A 20,046-nucleotide genomic window follows, 5' to 3' on the forward strand; every position below is an offset into this window, starting at 1 on the left:
ACACTGCATATAACATGTATATTATGTTCTGCGCATACAACACGCATACAACGCGCATACAACATGTGTATAGCGTGTATGCAGCGCGTATATACACTGTATATGCATTGTATAGACTATGCACGTGTATACAACGTGTTATATATAGTATATACGCGTTATATGCGCGTTGTATGCGCATACATGTGTATCGCTCGCCATCGTTCTATGCACATACGATGATTACCAACGCAAAGACGCGTCGTGAGAACGGACCTGAAGGCCGCTTAGAGCGGTTGCTTGCAAGGTTTACACCATATGTGTGCAGAAAAGGCTCTGATATGCTCAGACTTGAAACTGCAACATCTCGGCTTGAGAAGACTCTTGGAGTGTCTAATAGCTGTGACCAAACACACGAGGACACTGACGACAGTGACGGACAGAGCGCAACGTTGCAGGAGGTTTTAGCACCGCTGATCCACGAGTATTTGTCTTTGAGCCATGAGTTGGGTGGACAGGTTGCACAGCAGGCAAGTCTGCGCATATACCGCAGCGCTGGCATTCTGCATGGTATATACCGTGTATATACGAAGTATATGCGTTATGTATGCGTTATGTATGCGCACTGTATGCGCAGTGCAGTGTACGGCAGTGTATATGCACAGTGTGTATGGCATAGTCAGTGTATACGGTGTATATGCAGTATATATGCGCGTTGTATGCGCGTTATATGCATATTATATGCATATTATATGCGCTGTATATACATTGTATGTGCTGTGTATGCGTGTATGTAGTGTATGCAAAGTGGCACTGCACAGTATGTACGGTATACACCTAATCTATGCTATATACATTGTATTGTATATGTACAGTGTATGCTGCATTTGTTCTGTATATGTGTAGTGTATACAGTATATCTGCATTGTATGCACTATATAGTATATACAGTGTATATACTATGTACACGTACAGTGCAGAGCATATCTATAGTACAGTGTATACTACAGTCTATGTATTGTATGTATACTGTATAGATAATATACACATAGTATATACACAGCAGTATATACAGTGTGTACATTGCATATACTATATATGTTGTAGACACGATATGCATGTTATATACTGTGTATACATTATACACAATATGTATTCTATATGTGTTATATACACCATATACACAGTATATATATCCTGCATACTCTGCATATGCTATGCATTATATAGTACATACATTATAGATACTACATACACTACATATACTACATACACATTGTATACATATTATATACATTATATAGGGTGTATAGGCTATATACATTGTATATGTGTGCTTTTTGGCGGCATAGGCGCTCCGGATATATTTGCAGTATCTGCAAACAGGTTCTAATGAATACAGGCATCGGCAGTCTCTGATGCATTTTCGGCTTTAGAATGCTTTATGATAGATAATTCAGCACCACTTCATGTTCTGGAGGGATCATTAAGTCAGGTAGTGGCACTACGTGATACAGGACGAGGAACAAATGTATTGAATCATTTATCGATGGTAAGCGAAGGTGCAGCAGCACTTGGGTGGGTAATGGCAGGGTCAGCAGCAGCAGGATATATACAGGACATGAGAGACAGTGCACAGTTTTATGCAGACCGTATTTTGAAAAAAAGGCAATTTTTCATGTAAAAATAGGGTAATTTTTAGCTGAATAGGAACAGAAACACAACAGAAACCGCATGGGTACATGCGTATATGAAACTTCTTGCAGAATTGCAGGCATATGTTAAAAAGTATTATCCAGAGGGGTTTACGCGGAGTTCGGTAGTAGGTTTGATGAAGCAGGAAGGATTTGTTTTAATTTTTTGAAAGAAATCGCAAGCAGAACGCAAAAACAATGATATAGCACGTACAGCAGAATCAGGAATGGATGCAGCAAGCATGGGCGATGCTGCCATGACACCATCGGATGCCTCTTTGCCTGAAATTGAGTCTCCAGAGCCAATTAATATTGAATCGGTGTTTGCAGAGCTGAATATGGGGGAATCGATTACGTCCAAGTTGCGTAAAGTCAATAAGGGTGAAAAAACACAGAAGCATGCGCCTGCCAGGCCATTGTGCGGTGCATCTGAAAGTCCATCGCCTTGTAGTATGGTGGTTGAGGAGAAAAAAACAAAGTTACCTTGTAGAAAGATATTGACGGGAAACCGCTGGACTATTGTATGAAAAAATACCAACTGTGGAGGGCTATGTAAGACTAATGTGGTGAAGGAGAATTTTGAGTGCGAAAATGTCGTTATTGATGATCTTGAAGCGGTTCAGACGGTCTATATTTTTAACTGCAAAAAATCCACAATTCACTTGAGAGGAAAAGCCAATGCAATATACATGGGTATAACTGAATTTGCTCTGTTTTTAGTTCCTAATTACTAGATCAATCGACAAATTGCGGATTAATGGTAGATACATTGATTTCAAGTATCGAATTTACCCGGTGCTCTTCACTTACATTCCAGGTTCTCGATTACATACCAACTATTACACTTGATCAATGCAGTAATTGCCAAATATATCTTTCGTCTAATCATCTTAATACTGAAATCATAACAACCAAGTATGATAGTATTAATGTCCATGTTCCTGATACAGGATGCGATGGTGATTATAAAGAGTGTCCTGTACCGGGAATGCTTAAAAGTACAATTGTCGATGGAAAACTTGTTACTAGTTTTGTTGAGCATGCAGGCTAAGTTTATCGTTTATTATTGTTATTGTATTGTATGTTTCTTTTTCGTCTTTTTATGTAGTAGCTGTATACTAAAGAATGAATTTCTATTTATACATTTAGCCCAGTACTAAGTAAAAGAATTATGAAATACCAGGGGGAAAAGGACTTGGTATTTCTGATTTTCCTGGTTGTGATATAGGATGACGAAGATATATACCAGAACATGTTAAATAAGATACCTCTAAATATGCTGGAATGAAGGCAAACGGACCCATATACGGTCGTGGTATAAATCGTTCAATTTTATTTGGCAGAATCTCTTTTGAAGATTTCTGTTGAAACATTTCGGGAGAGCCTGTATTCCTTATAACAGTAGATGCATCTGCAATGAACATATCCCCAGGTTCTAAGAAGTATCCTGGATCAGTTATCTAATTAATCAGCACTTATTTGTTTATATTTGACCTCAAAATACCTTTTTTCCATTTACTTTTACTTTTCCATGAATTACCATTTGCCTTGCTTGTTTAACACTAGATGCAAACAATGCACGGTGAATCACTGTATCTAACCGTCTTTCTAGAATTGAATAGGTATTATCTGCAGATAATTCTTTTGTTTTTCTTTTTTCTACTTCACCAATACTAAAGAGCCGTAACCATTGATGTTCACGAAGCGTTTCACCATGGTATGCACGAGTCTCTCTTTTTGCAGACCACATTTGTTTATACAGTGTTTTTCCATGAATTGGAATATTTTTTTTTGTCATATTATATAAATTTTCTTTTGACCAATTCATTTTTATTTTTCCATATTTTGGAAATAACTTTGCTGATTTTCCTAGCATCTAAATTCTTTTTATAAACTTTCTTTGAATATTATTTGTCTTTTATTTCTTTTAAAAAGCTTTTTTATTTTTGAAACTGAAGTTTTTCAAGTGCCGATGATTATTTCGAAAGTTGTATATCTTAATAATAAATTAAACCTTAATATGCAAAAATATTCAATGATGATGATATTATTTGTTTAATATATTCAAACTGTAGAAGAAAATTGTTATTTTATAAAAATGTAAAAATCGAAAATAATTTCAAAGAGTAAATTGATTAATTTGTAATTAAAGTATATAATATTAAGTGAATAGTAGACCTTAGGATGTATTTTAAAAAGTTGGAATACTGTAAAAATGGTTTGTTTGAGTAATGATTAAAAAAAGTTTGAAAAATACATATTTTTTCAAAAAGTAGATGAAAAGTGTATTTTTGTTTCCGTATTCTGATATATATATTGAATTCTTTAATAAAGCTAAAACCGATGACTATTAAATATGATTTTTTCTGGATTTTTAAAACCTTTATGATAATCACTCATAAAAGTGCTCTTTTTATGAAGAAATATGCAATTCGATGCATTAAAAATATAAAACTCCTGAATAAAAATTAAAAACTGGAAAACGTGTTAACAATTTAAATGATCAACGTTTATTTCGATTACTTCGACGTGTATTCGAAGTAGTGTTCTGTGTAATTTTTTCAGACCTTGATGTACGAGTGTTAGAAGATGCATTTGAAGAATGATTCTTTTCCGACGTTAAGACTTGTTTTTCTGTCTTCTTTGGCATTCGGCGCATAATTCGTAAGGCTAAATATTTCTTTTTTAGATTTTTTGTTGTATAAAATTGAAAATCTATTTTAATTAATATATTCCAATGTATTGGTTTTTCAAAATTAACCATCATCTGTTGCTTCCGGTTCCGGACTTTCTGTTTGAAGTGTTTCAATCTCTGAACCTTCTTCAGCTCCTCGATCTGCTTCATATACCCCGTGGGGCAAATGGGGAGGACTTGTTGATGTACTATTGCTTGCTCTTCTATGTTCTTCCATAATTTCACCATATTCTTCCCATGGTAAAAGAAATTCTGTAAAATACGGTTCCTGTGCCAAATCTTCTTTTCTTTGGTTATCCTTTCCATTTCTAAAGCGTTCTGACTAATATATATACATTAAAAAGTGCTAGAAACATATAATAACATGAATATCATACAATTTCATCCAGAAGTTCAAGATTGTATAAAGTCTTCAATTTTTCCCAAATATCCGCTGATTTTATCATAAAAGAGTTCATTTCTTGCATTATTGAAATAATACGGAAATGTTTATGTATTCCTGGTATGTTTTTAGTCATTTTTTTTCCATCTGATTTACTACTTCATTATACGCCTTACCAATTGGCCGGTACTTGCAAACCGCCCGAAGAAGTGCAATTTCCTCGTCTACAGTCCATTCATGTTCTTTATGTTTGTTTGTCATTGTTTTTTAAGGTTTTTTAAGGTTTTTTAAGTAATTTTATCAGTTTTTTATTTTATTAAATAAAGATGAGGTTAATTAGTGTTTGAACATGACGACACCTGTTTGATAAAAAATAAGAATATCTGAAACTTGCCAAAATATGCAAAAAAAAGGGTTTTTTGATATTGAAAATGGATTTAGAAGCATTGAAAACCTAGAAACTGTAAAAAATTTGGGAGAAAATGCAAAATTGATTAAACAAATAAATTTTCATGGTAAAAATGAATTTGTTGTAATTGATATGAATTTATCTAAATAAAAGAATAGAAAAGATACGTGAGGCATCTTCTCTAAATGATGTTTGTTTTCAGACGAGATTTAATGAATTGTATAATATGGGGCCATTTGGATATGACTTAATTGCTCGTATTGCAGAGAAAATTATGTTAAGGAGTCAGGGGATAAATAAACCTTTTAGTGATAAATTGATGGATTCTGATGATAATAATGGAGATAAAATGAAAAAACATGATGATATCTGGTTGGACGATGATATTTTATATGTAATTTTCCTTCTTTTATATTTATATTGACCAAACAAGTATTCGAAAGAAATGTCATGGGATGTATTTAAGAATCCATCGTTAAAGCCATATATAAACCCATTCATGACGGAAAAGTCTATGCATATATTTGATCTTTTATTAGTAAAAAAGTTAAATCATATTTATTCATCACAAGAAGCTGGGATATTAGTAGACCCATTTTTGTTATGTAAAGTAAGTTATATTCATGATTTTTTTTTTTAATTATTTTTAGTCTCTTTTATTACTTTCTCTTGGAGAATCTTCATCTCTTTTTTCTTGGGATAAAAAGCGTTTGAGGTTTTTTTTATTAATTGAAAATTTAAAAGTAACAGGTTGTACAAAAGAATCAACCAAAAGGTATATTTTTTCTATTTCTTTATAAAAATTGATTAATAAAATAAGTATAATTAATTTTTTTATGAGTATTGGTACACATACATCTAGGCTTCAACTTTTTATTAATTCTATTAAAAAGAATGCATTGTAGTATAAATATGATCGTCTATTTATTAATTAATTATTTTTAGAAATTACGATCCCTGTGTTTTAGCATTTGTTTCCTGTATTACAGAAATACTGAGAAATTATAATGATACTTTTGTTTCAGATTTAAGCGATATTAAAGAACCGCTTTTATTACTAAATTGTGTTCAAAAATATATAGATATTGAAGAATGTATAAGAAAATTGGCTGCTTTGTGTTTTAGAGATTTGGAAATGTTTCCCGAGCCACCTTTTCATGAAATAAAACAAGGAATCGACTTATTAAATATCCTATATACTTTTGTGTATAAGAATTCATATACAGGAAAAAAATATATTTTGTCAGTATCAAGATTTTTGCTTAAATATTCAAGTTGTCCATGGTTAAAAATGTTAGAACAATGGATCGGTTTTCAAAGAAAAACACCTAATGAAATGGATTTATGGAAAGAAGGAAAAAATTCTGGATTTTTTATTCACGAAATAAATACTTATTTTGAAAATAATATAAATTTAGATGACTGTTTTAAGGTAAAATCTATATTAATATATTGAGTTAATTAACAAAAACAAGATAGATAATATAGATTGTCGTTATCTTCCAAAATCTTTTTTTCAAAGTGTTTATAATACAGGAAAATCTATTAGACTTCTTTATAAAATCCAGCCTGATCATCCTTTATGTAGAATATTATATAAAAAAATAAATCAGCCAAACATAAATATTCAATTAGAATGGAAATTTTATTGGGAAGACATAAATGAGTAAGAATTCTTCATAATATTTAATATATTGATACTTTCAGTTTAATTAAGCAAATGAAGTTATATAAGGAAATTATGGAAACAGAAATTAAGAAATTTGAAAATTTTAATAAATATGATGAAACAATAGACTTAGAAAAAATGGAAAAGCTTCAAAAAATATCTGAATTTGAATTTTTTAGTCATTCAAAACAGGAAATTGTTGATTCTATTAAAAAATCAATTAATCTTTTTGAAAGCAATATTACAGATAAACATATATTACTATTTAATAAAAATATGAACATAGCACATTTGGAGGAAGACATAGTGCCAATTGACCTAGTGTCTATGCATTGTTTTATAATACCATTAATTGTTCAATCTAATTTAGTAAATAGTGCTATCATGAAATTATTTATTAAGGATGTAGAATTAGAACGTCATTTTTCATTACTTTGGAAGGCTAAATTATTTAAAGATGGGTTGTTTGTATTAAATCTTTCATATGCTTTATTTGGTTATGCATTAGAACATAATAAATATTCATTAGAGTTAAATTTTAGAACAGGACTTAAAGAGCAATGGCCTCCTAAATCTGCTGAATTGACAATAGCATTGCGAACTATTTTAATCGATACTTTTGGGCATGAATTCCTTTTAAGTAAACAAGGATTCGACACTGAAAGTACTTTATTAGGTGGATTGAGTTTTTTTATTGAAGAAATTGATGAATTAGAATTTGAACAGGTTAAAGATCCTTATAGTTTGTTTCTAATATTTCATTATATACTTTTCTAAAAAACATATAGATATAGAAGCACTTGATTTTTTAAAAATTGTTTATACACCACCATTTCCTTTAAACGAGATTATAACAAATTCTTGCTTAATTAAATATGATCGATTAACTAACTTTTTATTACGTCTTATACGAATGAATAATGTTGTTGTAAAACTATTTGAAATTAAAACAAATAAACAAATGCTTAATCATTTCAAAATAACTTTAGGATTTCGTTTTCATGCTCGTTATTTTATTTATACTCTTTTTTGTTATATCTTTAATATCGTATTACCTTTGAATTATCAAAAACTGAAAAAATATTTGACTAACATTGAACTTAATTCGTCTCAATTCATATTTACTTCTTTAGTTGATTTTCATTCAGACATTCTCGATCATATTCTTTTTTCATGTTTTCTTACTTCATCTCAGGCGTCTTTAATTCATATTATTACAGATATCTTCTCAATTATTCTCAATTTTTCAAAAACATTTTTTTATTATCAATCTCATCTAAATACATTTGATGTTAATTCTCTTATTTCTATGACAAATATATTATATCCTTCTCTCATTAAACTCATTACAAAATTTGTTCAAAAGATTCATTATTTGGCTATCGATAAGCATATTTATACAGAACTTGATGCTCTTTTCGTTACAAAATATCTTTAATTTTTTAACATTTATACTTATTTACTATTATTTTGACTTAAAGGAGCCTTTTTCTTCTTTATCAAAATGAATCAACAGATTATTTTTTATTTAAAATATTAAATTTAAATATTTTAAACATATAAATTATAATTTAGTATGTAATATCATAATTTTCTATAATCTGTTAGAGATAAAAAAAATAAAGTATTGTAAAAACATTATATTTTTTGTTTTTTTTGTATCATATCATATCGCAGACAAAACTTGGAAAAAAAATACATTAATTTTACAAAATATTTTATAAAATAAGATGAAATTCTATATTATTCCAATTACCAAAAAACGTCATTTTCTATATTGTTGTCAAAAATCAGTTATTTCTAATCTTTCTTTAATTGATAGGTTTGCAAATAAAGTTAATAATATTTGGGGAAAATGGGGAAATTCTGAGACTAAATGGAAGAAAAAATTAGTAAAAATCGGAAATCAGATGATTGACAGACTTCCATACGAAGAATGGACTCTTAAAAATGTTCCTTCTCATGAAAAAATGCATGAAATATATAAAATGAAAGGAATACAAAACAAAGTATGTTTTTTATATTTTTAAGAAGAAAAAAAAGTAATTTCTGGCAAATAAAAGGTTACCGTTCATTACCCTACGTCTTTTGGACCAGAAAAAGTTATTTTTACAATTTCTGATCTAGTTAAACGTAAGATAATGTTTCATAAACGACGGATGATCTTTTCTATAATTGGGGCACCATTTACACTTCCTGTGGCTTTAATACCAATCATTCCTAATATTCCTGGCTTTTATTTACTGTTTAGGGCATATTCCCATTGGAAAGGTGCTATAATAGTTTTCAAATATTTCTTTAATGATAAACTGTTTTTATAGCGTTTCATGGTGCACAACACCTCGATTATTTATTAAAAAACAATCTTTTTAACCTATCTGCATCTTCATCTTTGGACAAAGTTTATGGAACTAGTTTACAAAATACAAATAATCATGATACTCTTTTATTAAATACTACCAGAATCTACACTATATCGAAAATTATAGATAACAAAGATTTTCAAACACATTTAGAAAGAGCTATTCGACAAATTCAGAAAGATAGTTCATTACGAATATCTGATCTCTCTATATCTTTATAAAATACGTTTCAAATAATATTTTTATATATGAAATGTGTTAAATTTGATTTTTACAGAAAATTTTGTTTCAGAATATAGTTTTGAAATAAGCATCTTCTTTAACACATTTGGGCTGTAAATTTGTTTTATTTTTCTTTTTTCTTTAACTTTCTGGCAACCCTTATACATATCGATGACAAAAATTAAAGAAAATGGAGTTGCCAGTGTTGCAGGACCAATTATTTAATGATCGAGTTAGAATATGGCAGGAATACTTAGATCATAGATCAGATGATCCAGTGAGTTTTTTTTTTTTTTGAAAAAATTAATAATTTTGAAAGAATATCATTAATTATCATGAAGCAATCAGGCGTATGCTTCATCTTGAAGAAAGACGGTTAATTGTTAATATTGATGATATCAGAGACTATAATCGTGATTTTGCGGATGGGTAGTATTGAATGTTTTTCTTTTTTTGGCTTATATATAAGATTATTAAATCAACCAGCGGAATATTTACCTCCATTTAATAAAGCTTTACGTGATGTTGTTTTAACTGTAAGAGATATTACAAAACATAAAGTAGATGATATGTTGTTTTATATTGGATTTGTTGGATCATTTGGAGACCAGCGTATATTTCTTTTTTGTATTAATCGATTTTACATTTTTTAGATGTTACTCCACGCAGTATTCGTGCTCAATATTTAGGAAAACTTGTCTGTATTGAAGGAATTGTTACTAGGTGTTCCCTTGTACACCCAAAAGTTGTTAAATCTGTTCATTATTGTGAAAAAACTAATCTTTTTCATTACCGAGAATATCGAGATGTTACGACTATAGGCAATGAATTGCCAACTTCTGCTGTTTACCCTACACAAGATGAGAATGGGAATCCTCTTACAACAGAATTTGGGTATTCGGTTTACCGCGATCATCAAACTATTTCTATTCAAGAAATGCCTGAAAAAGCACCTGCAGGGCAATTACCAAGGAGCATTGACGTAATTATGGACGATGATTTAGTTGATCGTGTTAAGCCTGGTGACCGTGTTCAATTAGTAGGTCTTTATAGGGCCCTAGGGAATAGAAATGCATCATCATCAAGCTCTACTTTTCGTACACTTATTATTGCAAATAATGTTATTTTGTTGTCATCTAAGGTTAACGGAGGTATTGCACAGATGACTATTACAGATACAGATGTACGGAATATAAATAAACTTTCTAAGAAAAAGAATATTTTTGAATTACTTTCTCGGTCTCTTGCACCGAGTATTTTTGAATATGAATATATTAAAAAGGCAATCCTTCTTCTTCTTCTTGGAGGAATTGAGAAAAATCTTGATAATGGAACACATATTAGGGGGTATTGTGGTTATATTATATTTTTTAAATAATATTATACAGTGATATCAATATTTTAATGGTGGGTGATCCATCTACTGCAAAATCTCAAATGCTTCGTTTTATTGTAAACACTGTGCCATTGGCTATTGCAACTACTGGGCGTGGATCTTCCGGTGTAGGTTTAACAGCTGCTGTTACGACTGACAAAGAAACTGGTATGTTATATTTATTTTTATCATTTTAATTACTGAATATCAAAAGGAGAACGTCGTCTTGAAGCTGGTGCTATGGTATTAGCAGATCGTGGAGTAATTTGTATTGATGAATTTGATAAAATGTCTGATATTGATCGTATTGCAATTCATGAGGTTATGGAACAACAGACTGTTACTATAGCAAAGGCAGGGATTCATACATCTCTTAACGCAAGATGTAGTGTTATTGCTGCAGCAAACCCTGTCTATGGTCAGTACGATACTCACAAAGATCCTCATCGTAATATTGCTTTACCTGATTCTTTATTATCTCGATTCGATCTTTTATTTGTTGTTACAGATGATATTGATGAAGCACGTGATCGATCTATCTCTGAACATGTATTACGTATGCATCGCTATTTAGCACCTGGTGCAGAGGAAGGTGTTCCTGTTGTAGATAATTACGGAAAAAATTTATCTATAGGTGTGGAAAATAATATAGACAGTTTAATTTATGAAAAATCAAATCAGATATTTTGTAATGGTCTTTCAAATAAAGAAAAAACAAAAAATGATGAAATTTTGAGTATTTCTTTTTTAAAAAAATATATTCAATACGCAAAAAATAGAATTAAACCTATACTTACAAAAGGAGCAGCTGATCATATAATAAGTACATATAGTGCTTTACGAAATGACGAGTTAGGTGCTAATCAGCGCAAAACATCACCAATAACTGCACGAACATTAGAAACACTTATTCGTTTATCAACTGCGCATGCAAAAGTCAGATTATCTCAAAAAGTTGAGGAGAAAGATGCATATGTTGCAGAAGAAATTCTTAGATACTCTTTATTTAAAGAAGTTGTAAAAGATGAACGGCGTAAACGACTTCGGCTTCAAACGAATCAAGATAGTGAAAGCGAGGAAAATGAGGAAAGGAGAACAAATATACAGAGTGAGAATTTTCAATTGAGAAGATCAACTAGGCAATCTACTACAAAGCGATATACTGATGACAATGATATAGCTATAGATGATATTGATGATTCAGGTTATAGAGAAGAGCAGCCTAGTGAAAAAAGTATGCAATTGGATTTTCAACAAGAAACACAAGTTTCATGGGGTTCAACACAATCACTTGGTTCAGAATCTCAACCCGATCAAGATAGCCTTTTTAAAGAAAGTACCCAAATCAGTCAATCTTCTGAGCAGATTATATCACCATCTAGATTTTTATTGTTTTCATCTAAATTATCGCAGCTTATTACAGCACCTTTCTTTAGTGAAGAATATGTTCATTTTAACGATTTATTGGCAGAAATTAATAAGGGTCTAGCACAGGAAGAAGTGTTCACACCTCATGAAGCAAATGCTGCACTTAATAAACTTGCTGATCAAAATAAAATCATGGTTTCCAATAATATTATTTATAAAATTTAAGTTATCAAAATATTTTATCGTTTTAAATATTATTTTTTTATATTTATAATAGTTATATTATGGCATTTTTATATTTTTGCACAAAATTATTAGTCAATATCTTAATATTTTACTTAACAAGTCAACCTAGTTTTCATGTCATACCGTATACTATTTTTTACTGCAAAATTTCGAGCAGACGGCAAAAAAAAGTTTAAAAGATATAAATTATTATAAATCCTTTAAATATGAACGAAGTTGTATAAAAATACTCTAGAAAGATCAGGAATGTATAGAAGATACGAGTAAGTTTTTGAAGCATGAAATTTGACTTATTTTTGAGAAAGTTTTTCTCTAGAAAGCAATGTCCATAGATCCCTTTAAAAATGAAAAAATTACGAGAAAAAACTTATGGTAAGTAGAACCTTTCAGTATATTTTTGTTATTTTCATGTTTATTTTTACTAAATTTGTCTTAATATTAACCATATATCTTCTAGCAAGGAAACTTTTATCAAAAAAAAAGTGCAACAAAATGACATTGAATTGCGTCAAAAAGATTTGTTAACAGAGCTTTTCATACTAAATTCACTGCAAAAGTACTTCCCGGATGTTGGAAAAGATATATGTGAGAAAATTTCAGCGTCTGATGAACTAAAGATGTTTTTGGCTAAAAATAGTCTTATGAAGTTTTTCGTTTAAATATACATCTAGCACTAATTAATAAAATTCAGTGGCTCAAAATTCGATGCTTCTACACTTAAAACATATGTTTTTTCTGAAGAGAATTTACCTACTCCATTAAAAGATTCTGAATCATCTGAAATAATTAATAATTCTTCAGTTGATATTTTATCTCAAAATTCTGAAAAAATAAAAACAAACGGTTTTTCTGGAAGATTAAAACATAAAACAATAGATGATCATCTAGAAGTAAATGTCTTTGGTAGAATCGTTGCATTTTTAATTCTCTATTAGTCAATTTCTCCACATATAACTACTCATTCAGCTTTATATAATTCAGATCACACATCTCCGCATATTCAGAAGTATATGTTAGGTCATCAACAAAATAAAACTAATCGTATTGATATGTTATCATGGTTAATACAAACATCTACTATGCCAATGTATAAACTTATGCAAAGTTCAAGCAAAATCATTGTTACACGAGATTGGAACTCTGCATTGATAGAAACTAGGTTTATAAAAGTTCTTGAGCGTATTAATAAATTGAAAGAGAATAATTCTTGGAGCTTTCGACAAATGATAAAACAAAAAACACCATCGAGGTTGAAAGCTCACTGGGATTTTATGTTAGATGAAATGGTATTGTTTTTTATGATTTTTTCAATATTAAAGTAGTTTAGAGATGGTTACAAGTTGATTTTAAAGAAGAAAGAAAATGGAAAATAGTTTTAGCTAAACAAATGGTTAATTGGGTAGTAGAATGGCACAGGATAAAAGCTATGTCAGGTATTTATACTCATATTGATTTAATTAATTCTTATACTTTGTTTTTAGAAAATGAAGAACATAATATAATTAATCCTAATTTTTCAATTAATTTATCCAAAAATGAACTAGACTCACAGCGAAATCTACATAATCAAGATAAGAAGAATATTAAGAATACAAACTCTGCTATGAAAGCTTATATGAAAAATAATTTTTCTAAAAACATTGTTATGTTACATTCATCCCCATCATTTATTATAGAAAATGCTGTACAATTATTGGAAATTCCTCCGGATAAAATTATTGCTACGTTTTCAAATTTTTCTCTTACTTCAAATACTTTATTACCAGAACTTCCTGTTTATCTACCACCTATACCTGAAGATATATTATATTATGATCCATTGGAGGAAATGAAGATTATTCCGCTTTCAAAATATACACAATCACGTATTAAAATATCACATTCAGACAAATTTTTTAAAAAAAGGAAACGAGAAATGTCTCCTATTCCTATAGATGTTGATGATATTCCTGACAAACAACGAATTATAATTAATGATTTTTCACTTGCAAATTCTCGTAACTATATTTCTTTTTTTTATTTTATATAATATTTATAGAAACATCAAATCTACGAAAAAAATCATCATATCCTTCTCAACTACGTCCTCCTAATATGCCATTAAATTCCGAAAATCGTAAACCAATATGGACATCAGATGAAGACGATCTTTTAATGACTTATCTTCCAAAATACCAATTTAATTGGGAATTTGTTGCTCAAACTTTAACACCATCAATAAAGTGGGTTTCTCCATTGGAAAAAAAAACTGCATGGGACTGTTTTGAACGATGGGCTCAACTAGATCCTCATGCTTTAAATGTTACTTTTGTTGGCCCTTATGCTAAAACAGCATATGCAAAAATTGAGCCTATTTTAAAAAATACAAAGACAAATAATTATGGAGGAATATTTCGTTTGAAGAAAGATGTTGGGAATAACCAGCAAAATTTTAAATTTAAACGACAACGCCAATTTAACATGTTTGATGCTATAAGGAAAACTATGAAAAAGAGAGAAGTCTCCCAGAAATTGAATGGTAATATATATTTTATTTTAAATATTATATTTTTATTTTTTAATATAGCAGGCCCATCCAAAAAAGTGAACATTCTAAGCCACGATACTCATGGAATAACTCATAAACCTTCTATGGCAGCACCAACACCTTTAGATCTTTCACGACTTAAACATGAAAGAGATCAGGTTATCACTCAGGCATATATTCGCCAAAGAAATGCTGTTGTTGCTCTTGCACTGCAAAATCAAGCTCGTGTATGTATTTTATGCTTATAGGAAAATTAAGTTCATATAAATAGTCATCTGGACGATCCAATTTGCCTGGAATGAATCCTACTCCTCAACAAATAGCTCAAATGCAGTCTGTCCATTCTCAAGTTAATACACAGAATTGTGCACAAGGCGTATCACGAGCTATTCCTTCTATGGTTAATGGCTTAAGATTTACACGATCTGTTCGTCCTTCTATATCTAGTCAAACTTCTCCAAATCCTGTTGGTATTGCGCCTGTCTTACGACTACCACCAGGTACTCGTTTATCACAAGAACAAATGCAACAATTGATTCTTCAGCGACAACAATTGTTGCAAGCACAGCGTACACAAACACAAACAATACAGCAAACAGGTTTTTTCCTTAAACTTTTTCTTCTCTTTATAATTTTAAATAGCACCCTATTCTGATTCTGAACAAACTGATATCCCTTCTGAATCTAGACGTCTTACACCTCTTAATCAACATCAGCAACAAGTATCCGTCCAAAATCATGGATCTAGTCCTCTTATCCCTGAACATACACTTCAATCTCAACAAACATATCCTTCTATCCCTTAAAATATAGTGTCCATCTTGTTTTACACATGTTATGTATTTTATTAAAAGGTTTTATTTGTAAATTTATCTGTATAAATTCTGTCGTTGCGGTATCATCAAATAAATTTTTTTAAAAAAACATTTATTATTAAAGCATTAAATATTTTTAATCTAATATTAATTCTTGTTAAGTCCTTGTTAAATTTCTGTTATATAAAAGCTCATAAGTAATATTTTTAATGGTTTCTCGTTTTCAGCAAGAAAATACATATATTTTAAAAAACAATAGTGATGAAGACAAATTCGGAAAAAAACAACTGGATTTGCATATTTCGCGACTTGAGTATTATGCTAGAAGAATGATGTGTTTGTTGATATCTGTCTTTATTGTTGGATTTTTGTTTATTATGATTATTTTCGTTTATTTTTCAAATCCTGAGAAATTATAACTATATAATATTTTCTAAATAGACAATTATGTTTACCTACATGTCGTTATTCTTTTGTTCCTATTTTTTAGAAATACTGAAGCTGAACGTTATTGTAAGTGTTGCTACAACTGTGCTATGTTTATTCATATATTGATCAAGTTTTCATTTTTTAAAGAAAAAATGCAGTAGTTGCGTAAACCAAGATGTATTACATGTATTTTTAGTATTATTTACACTATATTCTGTTATTTTATCTGTATTTTCATTGAAATGTCTATTTCTTTGTAAGGATATTGTAGATAATTGGCGTCGGTCAAGTCGGTTTAGTCTATATATGTTAATAAGGCTGTTTTTTCGTTGCCTATAATACTTTCTCGCTGTTTTTGCATTGGTTTGTGTTCTTTGTCCATGAACAGGATATCTAGAGAATAAATATCTATTTAACAATATGTTTAACTAACCCCATGGCATGTCTTTTTCCTATATATGATCCTATTGTTTTATAATGCATAATATGTCGCTGTGTTTGTCTACGTAGATCATTTTCTAGTACAAATGTACTAAGTATTTGTGAAAGTGCGGTTCTTTGAGCTTCTGTTAAAGAACCAACAGTAGCTGTCCGATGAATAGATAAAGATGCCATAATTCTTGATGATCTATAATGCCCAATACCATAGAATGCTGTCAGTGCAATCTTTAAAGACTTGTGTTCGGGCAAAACAACACCTAGAATATGAACCATTTGAGATATTTGAACCAAAAAAAATCACAGTATAATGCAGTATACTTTTTTGTAAGATTTAAGGATATTGTTATTGTATTTTATACGGTTTCTTTGTCTTTTTGATTCTTCAAGGCCAATAAGTTATTTTTTGTGAAAAAACTGTCTTTTGAACCAGATTTTTTTGAAATTTCTCTAAAACTTTAGTCTTTTTTTTTATTAAGTAGTATTTACATAAAACTGTATAGTTTTTTTTTATATTTTGATGTTTTAAATTAATTTTTTAGTTTTCAATTACACTTTAATATTTTACTGCTGAGAACAATGTTCGGTATATCGCAAGATTTTTATAAGAATGAATATATAGTGATAAGTATTTAAAACTTATAAAACAAAAATAAAGTTGTAGATGATAATGTTTGAAAAAAATTATATACATACACAGGCAACATGTGCTTTCATCTTAACTAATTTGAAAAACAAGTGGAAATAGAAACAAAATAGTCATAAATATCAACGAGATGCTTCCTTCCATAGCTCTAAGGCAACATCATTTCTTCGTAAATATATATCCAAAGATATTTTCAAATATGTGTTCCATACGTAAATACTTTTAGTACTTCTTAAAAAGTTTTGCCAATAAATGATAACCCTATATATATTTAACAGAATAAAAAATAGCTACTCAGAAGTCTAAAAGCCGAAAAATATTCAAAAAAATTAGTAATCACAACATATGGCTGCTTTTGGAAATAAAAGAAAAACAATGGTAACTTGAAAATGAATTAATCTGAATAATGGTACAGATGAAATTAAAGTGCCCGTATATGTAATGCAAAACAACCAGGCGAGCTAAAAACAAATTGAAAAAATAATGAAAACAAATAGTAATCTCAGTATGCAACTTCATTGCTACCACCAGCTTTGACCTGTCACTCCAGACGGATTCCCATATGTTTGGGAGCTATAACCATTACCATAACCTCCATTAGAATAACCACTTGATATAGGACCATAATTATTGCCATTTGAATATTCACTATAATTATTACTGCCATTGGAAACCTTACGGTAATCACGTGTTCCTGTTCCTCGACGACGACCACGTACAGTACTCGTATTATTGCGACTATTATACGTATTATTCTCTCTAAGAATACTCTCTAAAAACGACGGTATTTCTTGATTTGCTTCTTTAAGTAGTTCAAGTAAATCACGTACAATACTTCTATTCCCTCGGTTAAAAAAAGCGGTACTAATACCAGTATTTCCTGCACGTCCCGTACGGCCAATTCGATGAACATAATCATCAATATCTGTAGGCAAATCGTAATTAATTACATGCGTTACATTTGGAATATCCAGCCCACGAGCTGCTACAGCAGTAGCAACCATGATCGGTGTTCTTCCACCTCTAAACATTTCTAAAGCCTTTTCCCGCTCACGTTGAGTTCGATCACCGTGAATGCTTGTTGCAGGAAAATTAGAACTCAGCAAGAAATCAGAAAGTGTATCCGCCATTCGTTTAGTTTCAACAAAAATTAAAGTAAGCCCTCCACGTGGCATGCTATGTAGAATATCCAAAAGAACAGATTTTTTGTCCATATCTTCAACATATTCGATCTTTTGTGTAATATTTTCACTTGTAGAACCAACCCTTCCAACACTTAAAAATACATAATCTTTTAAAAAATCACGAGCGAGAATTTGAATATCTTTAGGAAATGTAGCTGAAAACATTAATGTTTGACGATGTTCAACATTCGGCATATCTTCTCCCTCAACAATTCTACGGATTTGCGGTTCAAAACCCATATCCAGCATACGATCTGCTTCATCAAGGACGAGATATTTAATGTTTGAAAGAGAAATACGACCGCGTTCTATTAAGTCAACAAGACGACCTGGTGTTGCTGTTAACATGTCACATCCACGTTCAATTTGCCGTAATTGTGAACCAATATCTGTACCACCATAAATGACACACGGTTTAACCCACGATCGATATGAAAACTTTCGTGATTCTTCATGAATTTGGTTTACTAATTCGCGTGTAGGTGCAAGAATAAGTGTCATTGGATAAGCTTTTCTACTGCGAGCATAGGAGGCATATCCTAAAGGAATAGGAGGATCACGAGGACCAGTCTGAAACATTTTTGACAAAATAGGGAACAAAAATCCACCAGTTTTACCCGAACCTGATAATTAATCACTATTCAGCCCTATGTATACCCATAAAACACACCTGTCTGTGCACACGCCATTAAATCTCTATCCTGAATGACAATAGAAATAGAATGCTTTTGCACAGGTGTAGGATTTTTATAATTTGCAAGTTCGATATTACTCAAAAGATGTGAATCCAATGGTGGACTGGTAAACACAGAAATTGGCTCAGGAACATCTGTTCCACTCACTTCTACCGGAATATCATCGTACTTATCAAAATTAATCCCTGTACTGACTGTATTTGAATCATGATGTGACCCAAAAAGTTCTCGTTCTAAACGTTGATTCCGTGTTCCAATGATATGTTTTCCATCCCACCATGCACCTTGATCACTTGAACCTCGAAGTCCAAAAGAATCCCCTCCATAACGCGATTTCCGAGACCCATAGTTCCCATCAGAGCTTGTTACATTCCAACTTGATGATCGCATTGCAGATAATGTATTTCGAACATCACATGCTCCATGCAGATTTGTAGTCCCATTTACTCGACCACGAAGATGTGGAGGAACATATGTTGCTGCTCTTTTAGGATACATTGGATCTTGAATATCCATCGTTGCTATATTTAAAAACTTATTAGTTCATTCATTTTTAATCATTTTTTCACTCAAAAACATACACATTTTTTGTGCAAGATCTCTTGATGCATCTTCTTTGTCTTTATCTACCTCTTCATGTCCCATCTTATTTTATCTTCAATATTTTATAATTTTATGATTTTTTTGACTTTTTTACAAAAAAAGAGACATCGTCATCGTGCAAAAATTTTAAGTCCCTCGGGAAAAATAATATTTTTTTGAGAAAAAAAAACATAAACAAGATATGTTGGTATGACTGATATTTTCAAAGTGTTGTGGAGATTTAAGTAAGCATCTGGTATATTCTTAAGTTATTTTTATACATTTTCGTTTGTACTATTTTTAGCGGTGATGCGTGTCAGAAATCGAA

At 30.6% G+C, this 20,046-nt stretch overlaps 10 protein-coding genes across 10 annotated transcripts; 6 read left to right on the forward strand and 4 right to left on the reverse strand.

Annotated features, from left to right (window-relative positions):
* Positions 1 to 218: 218 nt before the first annotated feature.
* On the forward strand, positions 219 to 2,724 carry T551_00489 (adenylate cyclase-binding protein; the record flags this gene model as incomplete). Its single annotated transcript, XM_018372755.1, has 7 exons — positions 219 to 571; positions 617 to 632; positions 1,382 to 1,631; positions 1,707 to 1,798; positions 1,847 to 2,194; positions 2,246 to 2,366; positions 2,408 to 2,724. 7 exons carry the CDS (start codon positions 219 to 221, stop codon positions 2,722 to 2,724), a joined length of 1,497 nt encoding a protein of 498 aa, XP_018231091.1.
* A 118-nt stretch (positions 2,725 to 2,842) lies between these two features.
* Positions 2,843 to 3,549, reverse strand: T551_00490 (ribosomal protein S4; the record flags this gene model as incomplete). Its single annotated transcript, XM_018372756.1, has 2 exons — positions 2,843 to 3,133; positions 3,178 to 3,549. The coding sequence occupies 2 exons, from the start codon at positions 3,547 to 3,549 to the stop codon at positions 2,843 to 2,845; spliced, it is 663 nt and encodes a 220-aa protein (XP_018231092.1).
* Positions 3,550 to 4,176: 627 nt separating this feature from the next.
* T551_00491 (uncharacterized protein) lies at positions 4,177 to 5,011 on the reverse strand (the record flags this gene model as incomplete). Its single annotated transcript, XM_018372757.1, has 4 exons — positions 4,177 to 4,388; positions 4,435 to 4,690; positions 4,746 to 4,867; positions 4,927 to 5,011. 4 exons carry the CDS (start codon positions 5,009 to 5,011, stop codon positions 4,177 to 4,179), a joined length of 675 nt encoding a protein of 224 aa, XP_018231093.1.
* Positions 5,012 to 5,150: 139 nt separating this feature from the next.
* T551_00492 (uncharacterized protein) lies at positions 5,151 to 8,266 on the forward strand (the record flags this gene model as incomplete). The annotated part of the gene is made up of 9 exons (XM_018372758.1): positions 5,151 to 5,265; positions 5,318 to 5,553; positions 5,593 to 5,769; positions 5,810 to 5,934; positions 5,980 to 6,060; positions 6,105 to 6,591; positions 6,635 to 6,825; positions 6,867 to 7,570; positions 7,617 to 8,266. 9 exons carry the CDS (start codon positions 5,151 to 5,153, stop codon positions 8,264 to 8,266), a joined length of 2,766 nt encoding a protein of 921 aa, XP_018231094.1.
* Positions 8,267 to 8,558: 292 nt separating this feature from the next.
* T551_00493 (uncharacterized protein) lies at positions 8,559 to 9,412 on the forward strand (the record flags this gene model as incomplete). Its single annotated transcript, XM_018372759.1, has 3 exons — positions 8,559 to 8,837; positions 8,892 to 9,099; positions 9,150 to 9,412. 3 exons carry the CDS (start codon positions 8,559 to 8,561, stop codon positions 9,410 to 9,412), a joined length of 750 nt encoding a protein of 249 aa, XP_018231095.1.
* A 191-nt stretch (positions 9,413 to 9,603) lies between these two features.
* Positions 9,604 to 12,381, forward strand: T551_00494 (MCM DNA helicase complex subunit MCM3; the record flags this gene model as incomplete). Its single annotated transcript, XM_018372760.1, has 6 exons — positions 9,604 to 9,690; positions 9,733 to 9,842; positions 9,883 to 10,025; positions 10,067 to 10,760; positions 10,802 to 10,956; positions 11,003 to 12,381. The coding sequence occupies 6 exons, from the start codon at positions 9,604 to 9,606 to the stop codon at positions 12,379 to 12,381; spliced, it is 2,568 nt and encodes an 855-aa protein (XP_018231096.1).
* A 365-nt stretch (positions 12,382 to 12,746) lies between these two features.
* On the forward strand, positions 12,747 to 15,735 carry T551_00495 (uncharacterized protein; the record flags this gene model as incomplete). Its single annotated transcript, XM_018372761.1, has 9 exons — positions 12,747 to 12,778; positions 12,860 to 13,048; positions 13,094 to 13,292; positions 13,338 to 13,688; positions 13,730 to 14,399; positions 14,441 to 14,920; positions 14,972 to 15,156; positions 15,201 to 15,528; positions 15,572 to 15,735. 9 exons carry the CDS (start codon positions 12,747 to 12,749, stop codon positions 15,733 to 15,735), a joined length of 2,598 nt encoding a protein of 865 aa, XP_018231097.1.
* Positions 15,736 to 15,953: 218 nt separating this feature from the next.
* Positions 15,954 to 16,234, forward strand: T551_00496 (uncharacterized protein; the record flags this gene model as incomplete). The annotated part of the gene is made up of 2 exons (XM_018372762.1): positions 15,954 to 16,114; positions 16,186 to 16,234. 2 exons carry the CDS (start codon positions 15,954 to 15,956, stop codon positions 16,232 to 16,234), a joined length of 210 nt encoding a protein of 69 aa, XP_018231098.1.
* Positions 16,235 to 16,307: 73 nt separating this feature from the next.
* Positions 16,308 to 16,887, reverse strand: T551_00497 (30S ribosomal protein S13; the record flags this gene model as incomplete). Its single annotated transcript, XM_018372763.1, has 3 exons — positions 16,308 to 16,473; positions 16,516 to 16,566; positions 16,607 to 16,887. The coding sequence occupies 3 exons, from the start codon at positions 16,885 to 16,887 to the stop codon at positions 16,308 to 16,310; spliced, it is 498 nt and encodes a 165-aa protein (XP_018231099.1).
* An 891-nt stretch (positions 16,888 to 17,778) lies between these two features.
* T551_00498 (ATP-dependent RNA helicase ded1) lies at positions 17,779 to 19,781 on the reverse strand (the record flags this gene model as incomplete). The annotated part of the gene is made up of 3 exons (XM_018372764.1): positions 17,779 to 19,064; positions 19,112 to 19,657; positions 19,718 to 19,781. The coding sequence occupies 3 exons, from the start codon at positions 19,779 to 19,781 to the stop codon at positions 17,779 to 17,781; spliced, it is 1,896 nt and encodes a 631-aa protein (XP_018231100.1).
* Positions 19,782 to 20,046: the final 265 nt, after the last annotated feature.

This window comes from Pneumocystis jirovecii, assembly GCF_001477535.1.
Source record: "Pneumocystis jirovecii RU7 chromosome Unknown supercont1.2, whole genome shotgun sequence".
In the NCBI taxonomy this organism is placed as follows: Eukaryota; Fungi; Ascomycota; class Pneumocystomycetes; order Pneumocystales; family Pneumocystaceae; genus Pneumocystis; species Pneumocystis jirovecii.